Consider the following 14241-nt stretch of genomic DNA (forward strand, 5'->3'; position numbering starts at 1 on the left):
TCTTTAATGTTTTTCTTTCCATTATAAGTTAGGATGAGAGAGGTGAGAACCCCACTGTGTTGAAGATACTTTTCCTTCTTCTTTCTCTTTCCTTCTTTTTAATGTAAAGGATTTCAAGTGTGTGTTAGATTGTTAGAGCCAAAAATAAATTAATAAAATGGAAGTATGTTACACAACTTTTTCTTTGCTATTTCAGATATACTGGGAGTGGTGGGTGGATGCAATGTAGCTGAATTGCATAGACATCATTTTATGCATTCTACTTTCTTCTTTCAACTAAAAAAATCTCATCTTTTAAAAAAAAGTCTTTATTCTTATCCTTCAGTTAAGAAGATGTGAAATGAAAGGGAAAGAAAGGGGTTGTGCAGAGCAGAGGGAGATTAACCCTGATCCTTGTTCTTGACATTGTAGTGCTTTTCTTACAAGTGCCAGTTGAGATGTTAACTGCTTAGGAAGAAGATATGGTTTTCTCGAAGATCTAATGGAGCAGAACTGAAACAAAGTCATTGTTCGGAATGCAATTCTCAGGGCCCTTCCAGACTGGCCCTATATGCCAGGATCTGATCCCAGGTTTTCTGTTTATCTCAGATAATCTGACAGTGCACACTCATATAATCCAGTTTAAAGCAGAAAACCTGGGATCTGATCCTGGGATATAGGACCTGTCTGGAATAGCCCTCAGAATTCTCCTGAGAGCATAGATCAGTGGTTCCCAACATTCCTAATCCTACGACCCCTTAATACAGTTTCTCATTTTTCTGGTGACCCCCAACCATAAAATTATTTTCGTTGCTACTTCATAACTGTAATTTTGCTACTGCTATTAATCATAATGTAAATATCTAATATGTAGGATGTATTTTCATTCACTGGACCAAATTTGGCACAAATACCCGATATGCCCAAATTTGAATACTGGTGGGGGCGTGTGGGATTGATTTTGTCATTTAAAAGTTGTAGTTGCTGGGATTTATTGTTAACCTACAATCAAAAAGCATTATGAACTCCATCAATGATGAAATTGAAGTAATCTTGGCACACTAAACTTCCATGACCAATAAAAAAGACTGAAAAGGGTTTGGTGGGCATTGACCTTGAGTGTTGGAGTTGTAGTTCACCTACATTGAGAGAGCACTATGGACTCAAAGAATGATAGATCTGGACCAAACTTGGCACAAATGCTTAATATGCTTAATATGCCCAAATGTGAACACTGATGGAGTTTGGGGAAAATATACCATGACATTTGAGAGTTGTAGTTGATGAGATTTATAGTTCATCTACAATCAAAGAACATTCTGAACCCCACCGACGACAGAATTGGGCCAAACTCTGGGAACGTCAGGAGAGAATGCCTCCTGACGTTCCCAGAACCCACATGACCAACTGAATTACTGTGTTTTCTGGTGGTCATTGGTGACCAACAAAAAATACACATATGCCAAAAAAAACTTGTAGAAGTTACATTTTTGGATCGGAGTCCCTTGGTCAATATATCCAAGTGTAGGAGCTGGATGAAATAGATGCTGCTGCATGACAGTTCAGAGAAAGTTTGAGCCAAAGCTGATATTTAAGAATGTTTGATAAAAGCCTTGCTCCATGTTCTCCTTAAATTAGACCATTAAATATATTGTCGAAGGCTTTCATGGCCGGAATCACTGGGTTGTTGTAGGTTTTTTCGGGCTATATGGCTATGGTCTAGAGGCATTCTCTCCTGACATTTTGCCTGCATCTATGGCAAGCAACCACAGAGGTAGTGAGGATGCTTCTGAGGATACCTCTGAGGATGCTTGCCATAGATGCAGGCGAAACGTCGGGAGAGAATGCCTTTAGGCCATGGCCATATAGCCCAAAAAAACCTACAACAACCTAGACCATTAAAGCTGGGAAGAACCCAAAGCTATTGGTCTCTCAGCAGAGTAGAAGATAAAACACCCCTTGAGAGCTGGAAACAACAGAGCTTGCAAAACATACAGTTACTGTGAAAGTTACATTAGTATTTTTTTAAGTCCTTTCAGGAACAAGGTTTGATGCTTTCAAAAACTGTTTCATAATTCTTTTGCATCTTCAGTTTGAATGTTTGAGATGTTCTCCTGCCCATTCTGTATTATTTGATCACAGTGCGTAGCAATGGCTGATGTTCTCATCGAAAGAACACTAAGGTTATATTTCATGGAAAGTATCAGATTTGTCAAGAGAATAGGTGGTAGGTACACAAATACTGCTGTGCGAAAGGTTCAATGGCTTGTGGGCCTGGAAATAAAAACAACTTGCAAAATGTTGTTTCTCTTCACATAATGACTTGGTTGAGTGTTTCATGAAATGTGATTTTACCACTTTCTAAAACTGCAAGTAAGCATTAAAAATAGATTATTAATTCCGTTCAATCTTTAAAAATACAGGAAGAACTGTCTAAAAAGAGTTGTTCTTTTCCTAATTTTTAGTAATACTGTATATTTGATCAATCACTCATTAGAGGATGGAATTGCAAAACATGAAACTACATGTTTTAACAGTCACACTTGCAGAACACCTCTTTTGTAACTCTGAATTTGACATGGACATTCTGTAAAAGTCACATAAATACAGTCCCATGCATAAGGGAATCTACATGTGGACATAGAAACAGAATATACCATGATATTTTATAGCTATAGCTATATCTTATATATTTTATAGTTTCCCAGAAGGCAAAAAGGAAATAACCCATTTTATCAGCTTACCCTTTCATAGAATTATAGAATCATAGTAGGAAGAGACCTCGTGGGCCATTCAGTCCAACCGCATTCTGCCAAGAAGCAGGAAAATCATATTCAAAGCATCCCTGACAGATGGCCATCCAGCCTCTGCTTAAAAGCCACCAAAAAAGAAGCCTCTACCACAATTCAGAGCAGAGAATTCCACTGCTGAACAGGTCTCACTGTTAGGAAGTTCTTCCTAAAGTTCAGGTGGAATCTCCTTTCCAGTAGTTTGAAGCCATTGTTCTACGTCCTAGTCTCCAAGGTAGCAGAAAACAAGTTTGTGCCCTTTTCCCTATGACTTCCCCTCACATTTTGATACATGGCCCTCATCATGTCTCCTCTCAGTCTTCTTTTCTACAAGCTAAACATGCCCAGATCTTTAAGCCAGTCCTCATAGGGCTTGTTCTCCAGACCCTTGATCATTTTGAAGAAAACAAAGTTGGGAGCTACTAACCTATCCAAGCAGTGAACCTGGATTGATGGGATATAATTACAATGGGATATAAATACAGGGAGTGTTTGAGGATCAGGACATCAGTAGAGACACCAAGGTGCTTCTTTATAAAGCTATTATCCTCCCAATCCTGCTATACACCTGCAAAATGTGAACTATCTACAGACGTCACATACAACTCCTGGAATGATTCACCAGCGTTGCCCCTGAAGCTGGAAGAAGCAAAAACCAACAGCATTGAAGTGATGCTCCTACGCCATCAACTCCGCTGGACTGGTCATGTTGTCCGAATGTGCAATCACCACTTCCCAAAGCAGTTACTATACTCCGAATTCAAGAATGGGAAACACAATGTTGGTGGACAGAAAAGAGATTAAAAGAGTGGCTTAATGCCAACCTTAAAAACTGTGGCATAGACATCGAGAACTGGGAAGCCCTGACCTTGAACGATCTAATTGGAGGTCAGCTGTGACCAGCAGTGCTGCAAAATTTGAAGAGGCACGAATGGAGGGCGAAAGGGAGAAACATGCCAAGAGGAAGGCACATCAAGCCAACCCTGACCAGGACTGCTTTCCATCTGAAATCGATGTCCTCACTGTGGGAGAACATGCGGATCAAGAATAGGGCTCCACAGCTACGAACCCACTACAAAGACACATAACTTGGAGGACCATCATCCTCAGGCTACAAGGGGTCACCTAAGAAGAACAGAAAATACAATACACTGTTATATATCTCAGAATTCTGATTCAACGGAATCCTCTTTATGACTGCTTAGAATTAACAGTGCTATCCTACGCATGTTGATTCACGATGAAGCCCCATTTAATTCAGAAGGGCTTATTCCCATAGAAGGAATTCTTTCTTAAAGCTGCAACACTGCCCACAAACACCTGGAGCAAGTTATTTTGAAAAAAACATTGAGGTTTACATGGGAGAAGGTGTAGAGAGTATTGCTCCTAAAGACATATCATTTTCAAGAGTTTTATTCCCTAATACACATGCTTTCCTTAAGCCCCTGGCACTGTGATTAAACCAATACCTTGTATTATAAAATACTGCTAAAAATTCCTCACTGAAAGAGAAGAGTAGAAAAATCACCAAAACAGAAAGTTTCAAAGATACAGTGTTTATTCCACTTGGGGGAATTGTGTGCCCTCCAAATATTGGACGTCATCTGCTAGCACTCCTTACCATTGACTGTGATACCTGTGGCTGCTGAGACATGCAATCCAATAGCATTATCAGGGCTACATGGTTCTCACCTTATTCTTCTCAGGTGTTGCTTTTCTTTCAGCAAAACCAATCCTCCCTCTTCAATATTACATCCTTTCAAATATTGAAGCATGAATATTGGTGCAAGCAATTATCTATTTCTGCATCTGTTTCATGTTTATGCAGCCCTTGTTATTCATAGGGTACACTGAAGGCTCTTTTGAGTAAATCAAGAGTGAGTGACTACATGTGTTTACAACAGTTACACTGATGGAACACTACTTTTGCACCTGTGATTTTAATATAGGCATTAAGTACAGGTCACAAAAGTACAGCCACATGCATATGGGAATCTATATGTGCATAAGGAAATGGGCCAAGATATTTTATACCTCACCAATTTCCCATAAGGTCAAAAGAGGGAACTGAACAATTTTAGCAGGCTACCCTTTGGGGAAAAAAACCCAAAATTGGGAACTATTGATATGTCCAAGGCTAAGCAAGAGTTGTGAACCCAAGTCATCCCATAGTAGCTGAAGATGATGGGATATAATCAATTCAATGGGATAGAACAGGCATGGGCAAACTTCAGCCCTCCAGGTGGTTCGGACTCAAACTCCCACAATTCCTAATAGCCTCATGCCCTTTCCTTTTCCTTAAGCAGCTGAGGGGTGAAAGGAAGGAGTCTGAGGCTGTTAGGAATTGTGGGAGTTAGAGTCCAAAACACCTGGAGGGCCGAAGTTTGCACATGCCCGGGATAGAACTACAACAAATGCTATGCACTTTTACATGCCTCAGAATTCTGATTCAACTGAATCCTCTTTGTGACCGATCAGAATGGTGCAGATTTATCCAAGGTGATTAAGGATGAAGCCCCATATAATTCAGGAGGATTAATTTCCATAGAAGGTATTACTATGTAATGTTGTAACCTGACACACAAACACCTCAGAGCAAGTTCCATTGAAAACAGTGGGGTTTACTTAGGAGTAGGTGTGGAGGGAATTGCTCTTAAAGACACATTCTTCTCAAAAAGTTTATTCCCCAAAACATATGCCTTTCCTTAAACCCCTGGCACTATGAGCTAAACCTTGCAGTATGAAATACTGTTAAAATTTCTCACTGAAAGATGAGTAGAAAAATAATCAAAACAGTAAGCTTCAAAAATGCAGTGTGTTTATTCCACTTGTGGGAATCATTTGCCCTCCAGATGTTGGACTGTATGTCCCAGCAGTCATTACCATCAACTTATGATCACTGGGGCTGCTGGAACATGCAATCAAAGCACACTGGTAGGATTTCATAATTTCACCTTATTCTTATCGATTGTTTGCTTTTCTCCCTGCAAAACCAATTCTATGAGGTTATTCTCCCTACAATTGATTGTTGGGCTTACAAAGAAAAGAATTCCTATCAGTGAGTAAAGCTACTTCTCATGTATTAACTCATATTATTACCACCTGGGTCACCTCCTCCTTCTAATTTGTAATTGGGTTTTTTTCTTCCACCCATAAGCCTAATAATTGGGTTAATAAGTAAAACACTTTCTATTGGATAGTTCTACTGTCAATTACAGATTGATCAGTTTCTGAATTGTGTATAAATACACTGCAAATAGTGCCTAGGCCACAACTTTCTTTAGCAGTGTTTGATTTGGTGCTTGTTATTTTGCTCTGTTTTTTTCTCCCTAGGACAAAGCAATGACTTCTCAAATACGCCAGAACTACCAGGCAGAGTGTGAAGCTGCTGTGAACAGACTCATTAACTTGGAACTCTATGCTAGCTATGTGTACTTGTCTATGGTAAGTCTTTCTCCCATTAGGAAACAACTTGTCACTGTGATCTTCTTTGTGTATATGAACTATTTTACCTCAAACCTATGGGTAGCCATTCAACTTTAATTAACTTAGAGAAAGCAAATTCCTAAGTATAGTAGGCTCTTGGTACCCAACATGGGTTGGTTCCTCCTGGACTCTTTATACATGCCAAAATCTGTGGCTACTCATGTCCCACTAGATATAATGGCATACTAAAATGATGTCCCTTATGTAAAATGGCAAACTCAAGATTTGTTTGTGGGAAACTTTATTTTATTTTCAAGCCATGGATGGGGGAATCTACAGGATATAGAATCAATGGATCTGGAGGGCCAGGTGTAAATGGGCATATTCTTCTATTTGGGGTTCAGTGTTTGGAAACGTCTGCATGGCTATGCTAGTTAGGAGACTCTGGGAATTGTACTTTATTTTTATTTTTTTGCTATGCTTTACTGTAGTTCATGGGACCGCGTTTAGATTTTTGAAAACCAAAAAATTCTAGGCTTCTCCTCTCTGGTTGATACTTTAAACTAGTGTTTCTCAACCTTCCTAATGCCATGACCCCTTAATACAGTTCCTCACATTGTGGTGATCCCCTACCATAAAATTATTTTCATTGCTACTTCACAAGTATTACTTTGCTACTGTTACGAATCATAATGTAAATATCTGATATGCAGGATGTATTTTCATTCACTGAACTAAATTTGGCACCATTTATTTTATTTATTTACAGTATTTGTATACTGCTTTTCTCACCCCGAAGGGGACTCAAAGCCAACATGCCCAAATTTGAATACTGGTGGGGTTTGCGGGGGAGGGGGGGTTGATTTTGTCATTTGGAAGTTGTAGTTGCTGGGATGTATAGTTCACCTACAATCAAAGAGCATTCTGAACTCCACCAATGATGGAATTGAACCAAACTTGGCATATACAGAACCCCCATAACCAACAGAAAATACTGTATGGATTTGGGAAGAATTGACAGTGATTTAGGTGAGATGTAGTTCACCTAGCTCCAGAGAGCTCTGTGAACCCAAACAACTATGGACCAAATTTGACACAAATACCTGATATATTGAAATGTGGTGCAGTTGGGGGGATTGATTTTGTCATTTGGGAATTGTACTTGCTGCCAAAGGAGTTCCTAAGACCATCAGAAATATGTGTTTTCTGAAGGTCTTTGCCAACCCTGCTGAAATCCCCCTTGCTACCCCCAGGTTGAGAAGTGCTGGTTTAAACCTATGGCAACTAAATAATTTCTGGAGATTTGAGTAAATCTCCCACACTGAGGGGTTTACACTAGCAAGTAACCATCTATGTCAGTGGTCCTCAACCTGTGGGTCCCCAGGTGTTTTGGCCTACAACTCCCAGAAATCCCAGCCGGTTTATAAGCTGTTAGGATTTCTGGGAGTTGAAGGCCAAAACATCTGGGGACTCACAGGTTGAGAACACTAGCAGTACACACAAAACAAGCATAAAACCCAACATTTCAGAGAAAATCAGGGTCATATGTGGCCAAGCAACCTGAGAATACGGTCAAGATAGCAAAGGTTTTTAATAAGCAAGAACACAATTTACTTTTGTCTGGAAACGTTCAGGCTTCTACCCTTTTTGCTTAGTTAAGTGCAAAATACTACTGCTCTTTCAATTTAGTTTGCAGCAGTTGAAGTGAGCTGAGGACAAATGGTGGAAAGTATTGGGAAGGGAGAGTAAATGGAACATTTTAAAAGCAGTTTATGTGGAACGGCAGAGAATTAATTGAGACTGCTTTGCCAAATTGGGACAGTTGGAGAATAAGCACAGAATCCAAAAAGAAGTGACAAATCGGATGTGGATAGAAACACACATGTTGCTTACCTCTTTGAAGTTAGTGGTAGACCCAAAGCCTTTTTATTTGTTATCTATATTATGCAAAAGTAGATATTCTATTCAGATAATTATTCCATGCTTTGTCAAAGACTGGAAGACTTTCAAAATCTAGTATTCCTCTTTGTATTGTATATAACTAGTGGGAAAAGAAGTGGGATCCATCTTTGAGTGGCTGTAGAATAATCCATGCTTTTACCATAACTATTATGACTGAATAAATCAATAAAGTTCATTTTAATCTTTTTGCACTAAAATAGCTAGGTGTACCTGCCTGTACTATTTCTGCACCATGACTACATAACTAATATAAAATAACCAAAACTGTTATCCTAAAACTGAGTTAATCACCACTAAGCTAAGGCAGGAGAACACAATCTACAGAAGTCTTTGAGTAAATAAAGCTTACCATGCTGTGCCTCAGTTGCAATGTTTGCAATGCTACAATAAATCCAAGCCCTACCTAATTGTGTTGAGACACAACTAGAATGTTACCTACCATTTGGACTGCAGAGTAAATTACTAACAACCATAAATAAGCATGTGCACAATTTCAACAGAAAGGAGGAAACCATGAAAATGAATAAAATCTGGCTACCAGTATTAAAAAAAACTCTAAAATTGCAACAGCACAACAACAGAGAGGAAACAAACTAGGACATCTAATCACCTCTCAACAAAAGTTTGCTCCAAGCACTGTCAAGCCATTATATGCTAATCAAGGTGATCAGTTGAAACATTCACACCTAGCTCCAGCAGACAAGAGTCCTTTGTCTCACCCTGGTCATTCTACAGATATATAAACCCTTTTTCCTAGTTCCAACAAACATCACCTCTGAGGATGCTTGCCATAGATGCAGGCAAAACGTCAGGAGAGAATGCCTCTAGACCATGGCCATATAGCCTGAAAAAAAACCTACAACAACCACAGCTAAAGCAATTTGATATCCATTTAATATGGCTCATTGGGATGTGTAGGCTGGTGAGGTACGTATAATTCTCTCTTAGAGAGCTCCAATATAGATGGTAGAATTTCAAGAACTCCAGCAAACTACACAACCAAAGGTAATATAGGATGGACCCATGGTGACCTGAGTTCTGTTGCTTACAGCTTTTCATATTTTATGCTGTTTCCCTTTCTAGTCCTACCACTTTGACCGTGATGATGTAGCCTTGTGCCATGTAGCTCAGTTCCTTAAGGACCAATCCCAGGAAGAGACAGAGCATGCTGAGAAATTCATGAAATATCAGAACAAGAGAGGAGGTCACGTTCTGCTCAAGGACATCAAGGTAAATGATGTGGAAGGTCTCAGGTAGAATTTCATTCAAGTAAAGAAGATATTGAGATTCAAAGCTTCTGCTGTGTTACTTATAATATCTACTTGTTGTTCATACTTTGACACAGAAGCCAGAAAAGGATGGTTGGGGCAATGCACTAGATGCCCTCCAGAGTGCCCTGGCACTGGAGAAGGAGGTCAACCAGGCCCTACTGGATCTGCACAAGCTGGCAACTGAGAAGGGAGACCCTCATGTGAGTTTGCAAACAGAAACAGCAAAGTTGCAGAATATAGACAAACTCTCATTAGATAACTCTGTGGTTCCCAATCTTTAGTCCTCCAGGTGTTTGTGGACTTCAGCTCTCAGAAGTCCTAACAGTTGATTTGAATTTCTGGGAGTTGAAGTGCCAAACACCTGGAGAAACAAAGGTTAAGAACCACTAAGACTAGATGAAGAGCAATATGAATTGAAATATTGTTCTACTGTCTAGGCCTGTGATGGTGAACCTATGACACATGTGTCAGCATGGCTATTTTTGATGACACGCAGACACATGCGGCCACATACAGAGAAATACACCTTATAAGAGCCAATCTAATTCCATCCTTAAATTTCTAAAAGGCTCTACAAATTTAACATCTGCACATTTGAGCATTGTTCACTCCATAACTCAGCATGGAATATACATTTTTCATATTTAAACTATAAATATTGCAAAATTATGGTTTTTTTCTCAAAGTGACACTCCACCCAAGTTATGCTCCAGTTTTTGGCAAATTTTAACACGCCAAACTCAAAAGGTTGCCTATCACTGGACTATACGAATTTGCATTAAAGTTACCAGGTTACCACATTTTAAAAGTGTTTTCTTCCACAGCCTTTTAAACCAAGAAGTTGCAGATTCCTGTGACTTTAAACTATATCTCACAGGCACTGTTAAGGATGTCCTTCCACCTCTAAAGTAGATAAATGCCATTGTGTATGGCCTGATCCTTTATATACTTGTTTCCAGCATATATGTGTGAAGACTTAATCTTAAACCTGGAAGTTGGTATTTTCAACACCTTTTGCAATGTTTTGCCTCTTGATCACTTAGCTGTGCGATTTCCTGGAGTCTGAATTCCTGGAGGAGCAAGTAAAGGCCATCAAGCAGCTGGGCAACCACCTTACCAACCTGAAACGTTTGGGCCTACCCCAGAATGGCTTGGGAGAGTACTTGTTTGACAGACTGACCTTGAAGAAGAGCAGTTGAATTCTCACATCTTTGGTAGCTGAAGTAGTCCTTGTTCTGAAAGGAAGCAAATAAAAAATATCCGATCAATAAGTTGTCAATTGTGTTTCAGAAATAGACATTCATGAAGTAACTTCCCCTATTCTCATTTCATTATTCCTCTGTGTTTTGCTCCCATTCATAAAACCTATCTGGAGGAAGAGGATGAAAACATCCAAAGCCTCCCTCAAGTACTTATTTTACTTTCTGTTCCTGCTTTTTGCTTTTCTCACATAGCTATTGTTGCAGGTCTTGTCATTGATCATGCTCATAGGGTCAGGTCAATGCACATGGAGTGGAAACTGTGCAGATGAACAATGCACTTCAACTGCAACAAGATATGAATGCTCCAGCTGTGTCTTCAACTTGAATTGAGAAGTGGAAGCTGAATGTATGAGCCGTTTCATTTCAGAAAAGTTCAGAAGTCAGGAGTAAGTGTGATGCAGGGCTAAAACTTTATCATATCAGAACCAAACCGGAGTGCAGTTGTTAATGTTTTTTTTTAAAAAAAGTTTAAAAACTTGGTATTATACTAAATGTCCTTTGACCAGAAGCTGGCCACTTGGAGTGCCTCTGGTGTTGCTATAAAAAGGTCCTTCATTGTGCATGTGGCGGGGCTCATACTGTATTGTAATAACTGGTCTGTGGTTTGCTCTTCTCCACACCCGCATGTTGTGGACTCTACTTTGTGGCCCCATTTCTTAAGGTTGGCTCTGCATCTCGTGGTGGCAGAGCACAATCTGTTCAGTGCCTTCTAAGTTGCCCAATCTTCTGTGTGCCTGGGGGTGGGGGTGGGGGGGTGTCTCTCATCTGGTATCAGCCAGAAGTTGAGGTTCTGGGTTTTAGCCTGCCACTTTTGGACTCTCACTTGCTGAGGTATTCCTGCAAATATCTCTGGCATGCTAGCTGATACCCAAACAGGGGATGGACCAGAGATATCACTGCCTTGGTCCTTTCATTATTGGCTGCTACTTCCCGGTGGATGTCAGGTGGTGCAATTTCTCCAGTGGTGTAGGGCATAAACATTCTGTTATTTATTTATTGTGTCAGGAGCAACCAGACATTTGTAAAAAAATTACATTTTTAACAAAACAAACAAACAGGCAAAATGCAAAGTCATATGCGTACTGAGAAGAGAGCTGATACCAGAGATGAAAAGATGGCTGTGTTGTTGATGTTATTCTCATTGTGATACCACACTGTTGCAGGCTTTATTAGAGTTTATTTTAGGGGTGGTTTTTATCACTGTGGGTCTGGTTCTGATTTATTTTTTATTTGTCGTGTCAGAGCAACCAGTCCATTATATTACATTTCTAACAGAACAAAGCAAACAAACAGACAAATACAAAACTTGTGAGTTTGGTAGTTGGTTAAATGTCCTTTGACCAGTATCTGGCCACTTGGAGTGCCTCTGGTGTTGCCACAAGGAGGTCCTCCATTGTGCATGTGGCAGGGCTCAGGGTGCATTGCAGCAGGTGGTCTGTAGTTTGCTCTTCTCTACACTCTCATGTCATGGATTCCACTTTGTAGCCCCATTTCTTAAGATTGGCTCTAGTGGTGCCAGAGCGCAGTCTGTTCAGCGCCTTCCAAGTTGCCCAGTCTTCTGTGTGCCCAGGAGGGAGTCTCTCATTTGGTATAAGCCATTGGTTGAGGTTCTGGGTTTGAGCCTGCCACTTTTGGACTCTCGCTTGCTGAGGTGTTCCAGTGAGTGTCTCTGTAGATCTAAGAAAACTATTTTTTATTTAATTCGTTGACGTGCTGGCTGATACCAAAACAGGGGATGAGCTGGTGATGTCACTGCGTTGGTCCTTTCACTATTGGCTGCTACTTCCCGGCAGATGTCAGGTGGTGCAATACTGGCTAGACAGTGTAGTTTCTCCAGTGGTGTAGGGTGCAGGCACCCCGTGATGATGCGGCATGTCTCATTAAGAGTCACATCCACATTCTGTGATAATGCAGCATGACTCATTAAGAGCCGCATCCACTGTTTTAGCATGGTGAGATCTGTTCCACACTGGGCATGTGTATTCAGCAGCAGAGTAGCAAAGTGCAAGGGCAGATGTCTTCACTGTATCTGGTTGTGAAAACCAGATTGGGCCAATCAGCTTTCGTATGATATTGTTTCTAGCACCTACTTTTTGCTTGCTATTCAAGCAGTGCTTCTTGTAGGTCAGAGCGCAGTTTAGAGTGACTCCCAGGTGTTTGAGTGTGCGGCAATGCTCCAGTGGGATTCTTTCCCAGGTAATCCTCTGAGCTTGCAATGCTTGTCTGTTCTTAAAGTGAAAAGCACATGTCTGTGTTTTAGATGGATTTGGAATCAGCTGGTTTTCCCTCTAAGAGCACCTAAAGCTTTAGTGCTAGAACTGAAATGATGATTATATGGCCCTCAGTGTGTTGCTGATTTGTAGCCCTTAGCAAACTTAGCTTATCATTAGCTATGGCTGATAGGAGTTGCAATTCAGAAACTGGAAGAGCTTATTATAATTATAATCATTAACTTTATTTATACCCAGTCTTTCTCAAGGCAGTTAACAATCCCACACTTTAATCAAGTTTAAAAATAAACCTTCAAAAAGCGCAATACAAAAGTAAAAAAATAAATAGTACTGTGTGGTAGAAACAGATTAAATATAATAAGTACACTTAAAATAACCTTTAAAACTCACAGAGATTTAGATAAAAAAAAACCCCAAAAAACCTGGATCAACTTATCTACAAGCCCTACTCAGAGTAGAGTGGTGAAAGATAAAAAACGTAGTCCATGCCAGGTGTGCTGGCACAGCTGTGCCAGGAGATTTTATTCTTTTTTCTTGCACTGTTAGTTTGTTTGAATTTCATCTGGGCCATGCATTTTGCAATTGGGTAGCTTTCCCCAGGTTGCAATCATAGGGCTATCAACCTATCAGTCATCGTTAGGGCCTTTAGATCCACCCCTTTCCCCAGGTTTTGGAGGGAAAAGGGGGACTTTCAGTTCTGTCTCACAGTTTGGAGCCTTACAGCAGGACGTGTGGGCTTTTCTCTGCCCCACCTGCAAAAAAGCTTCACTTCCTACAGCTTTTGCTGGGGGGAAAGGAAAACCTCTACAGCTTTGCTGGAGGAATACAGCCAGCCTTTGCTGGGGCAAAAGAAATAGTTCCTACAGCCTTCGTGGAGAAACTAAAGCAGTGGTTCTCAGCCTGGGGTCCCCAGATGTTTTTGGCCTTCAACTCTCAGAAATCCTAACAGCTGGTAAACTGGCTGGGATTTCTGGGAGTTGTAGGCCAGAAACATCTGGGGAGCCCAGGTTGAGAACCACTGAAGTAAAGGACACCAGCTTGGCAGATCTACAGCAACCATTGCCTGGTAAGGGACCCCTCGGGCTATCCATAATGCAGCTTGGAGCCGGGAGTTGGGGCCTCACGCCAGCAGGGTAAAGAACTATTGTCCAAGGAGGGGTCAGAAGGTTTCCCTAAAGAAGATAGGAACAGTTTATCAAGCAGTTACCTTTCTTTTGTTGGCAGATCGAGAAAGCTACTAGTTTTTCAAGATTATAAAGCATTTAATTCATTTGATCGAAGATTTAGGCCTTAATAAAGAACTTTGTTGAACCTATTTTGA

The 14241-nt window shown here is 40.4% G+C and overlaps 1 protein-coding gene across 1 annotated transcript; it reads left to right on the forward strand.

Moving 5' to 3' along the window:
- The first annotated feature begins 6110 nt into the window (after positions 1 to 6110).
- LOC132775512 (ferritin heavy chain A-like) lies at positions 6111 to 10630 on the forward strand. Its single transcript, XM_060776233.2, has 4 exons — positions 6111 to 6212; positions 9240 to 9386; positions 9502 to 9627; positions 10471 to 10630. Exons 1-4 carry the CDS (start codon positions 6111 to 6113, stop codon positions 10624 to 10626), a joined length of 531 nt encoding a protein of 176 aa, XP_060632216.2. The 3' UTR covers positions 10627 to 10630.
- Positions 10631 to 14241: the final 3611 nt, after the last annotated feature.

Source organism: Anolis sagrei, chromosome 5, assembly GCF_037176765.1.
Source record: "Anolis sagrei isolate rAnoSag1 chromosome 5, rAnoSag1.mat, whole genome shotgun sequence".
Taxonomy (NCBI): Eukaryota; Metazoa; Chordata; class Lepidosauria; order Squamata; family Dactyloidae; genus Anolis; species Anolis sagrei.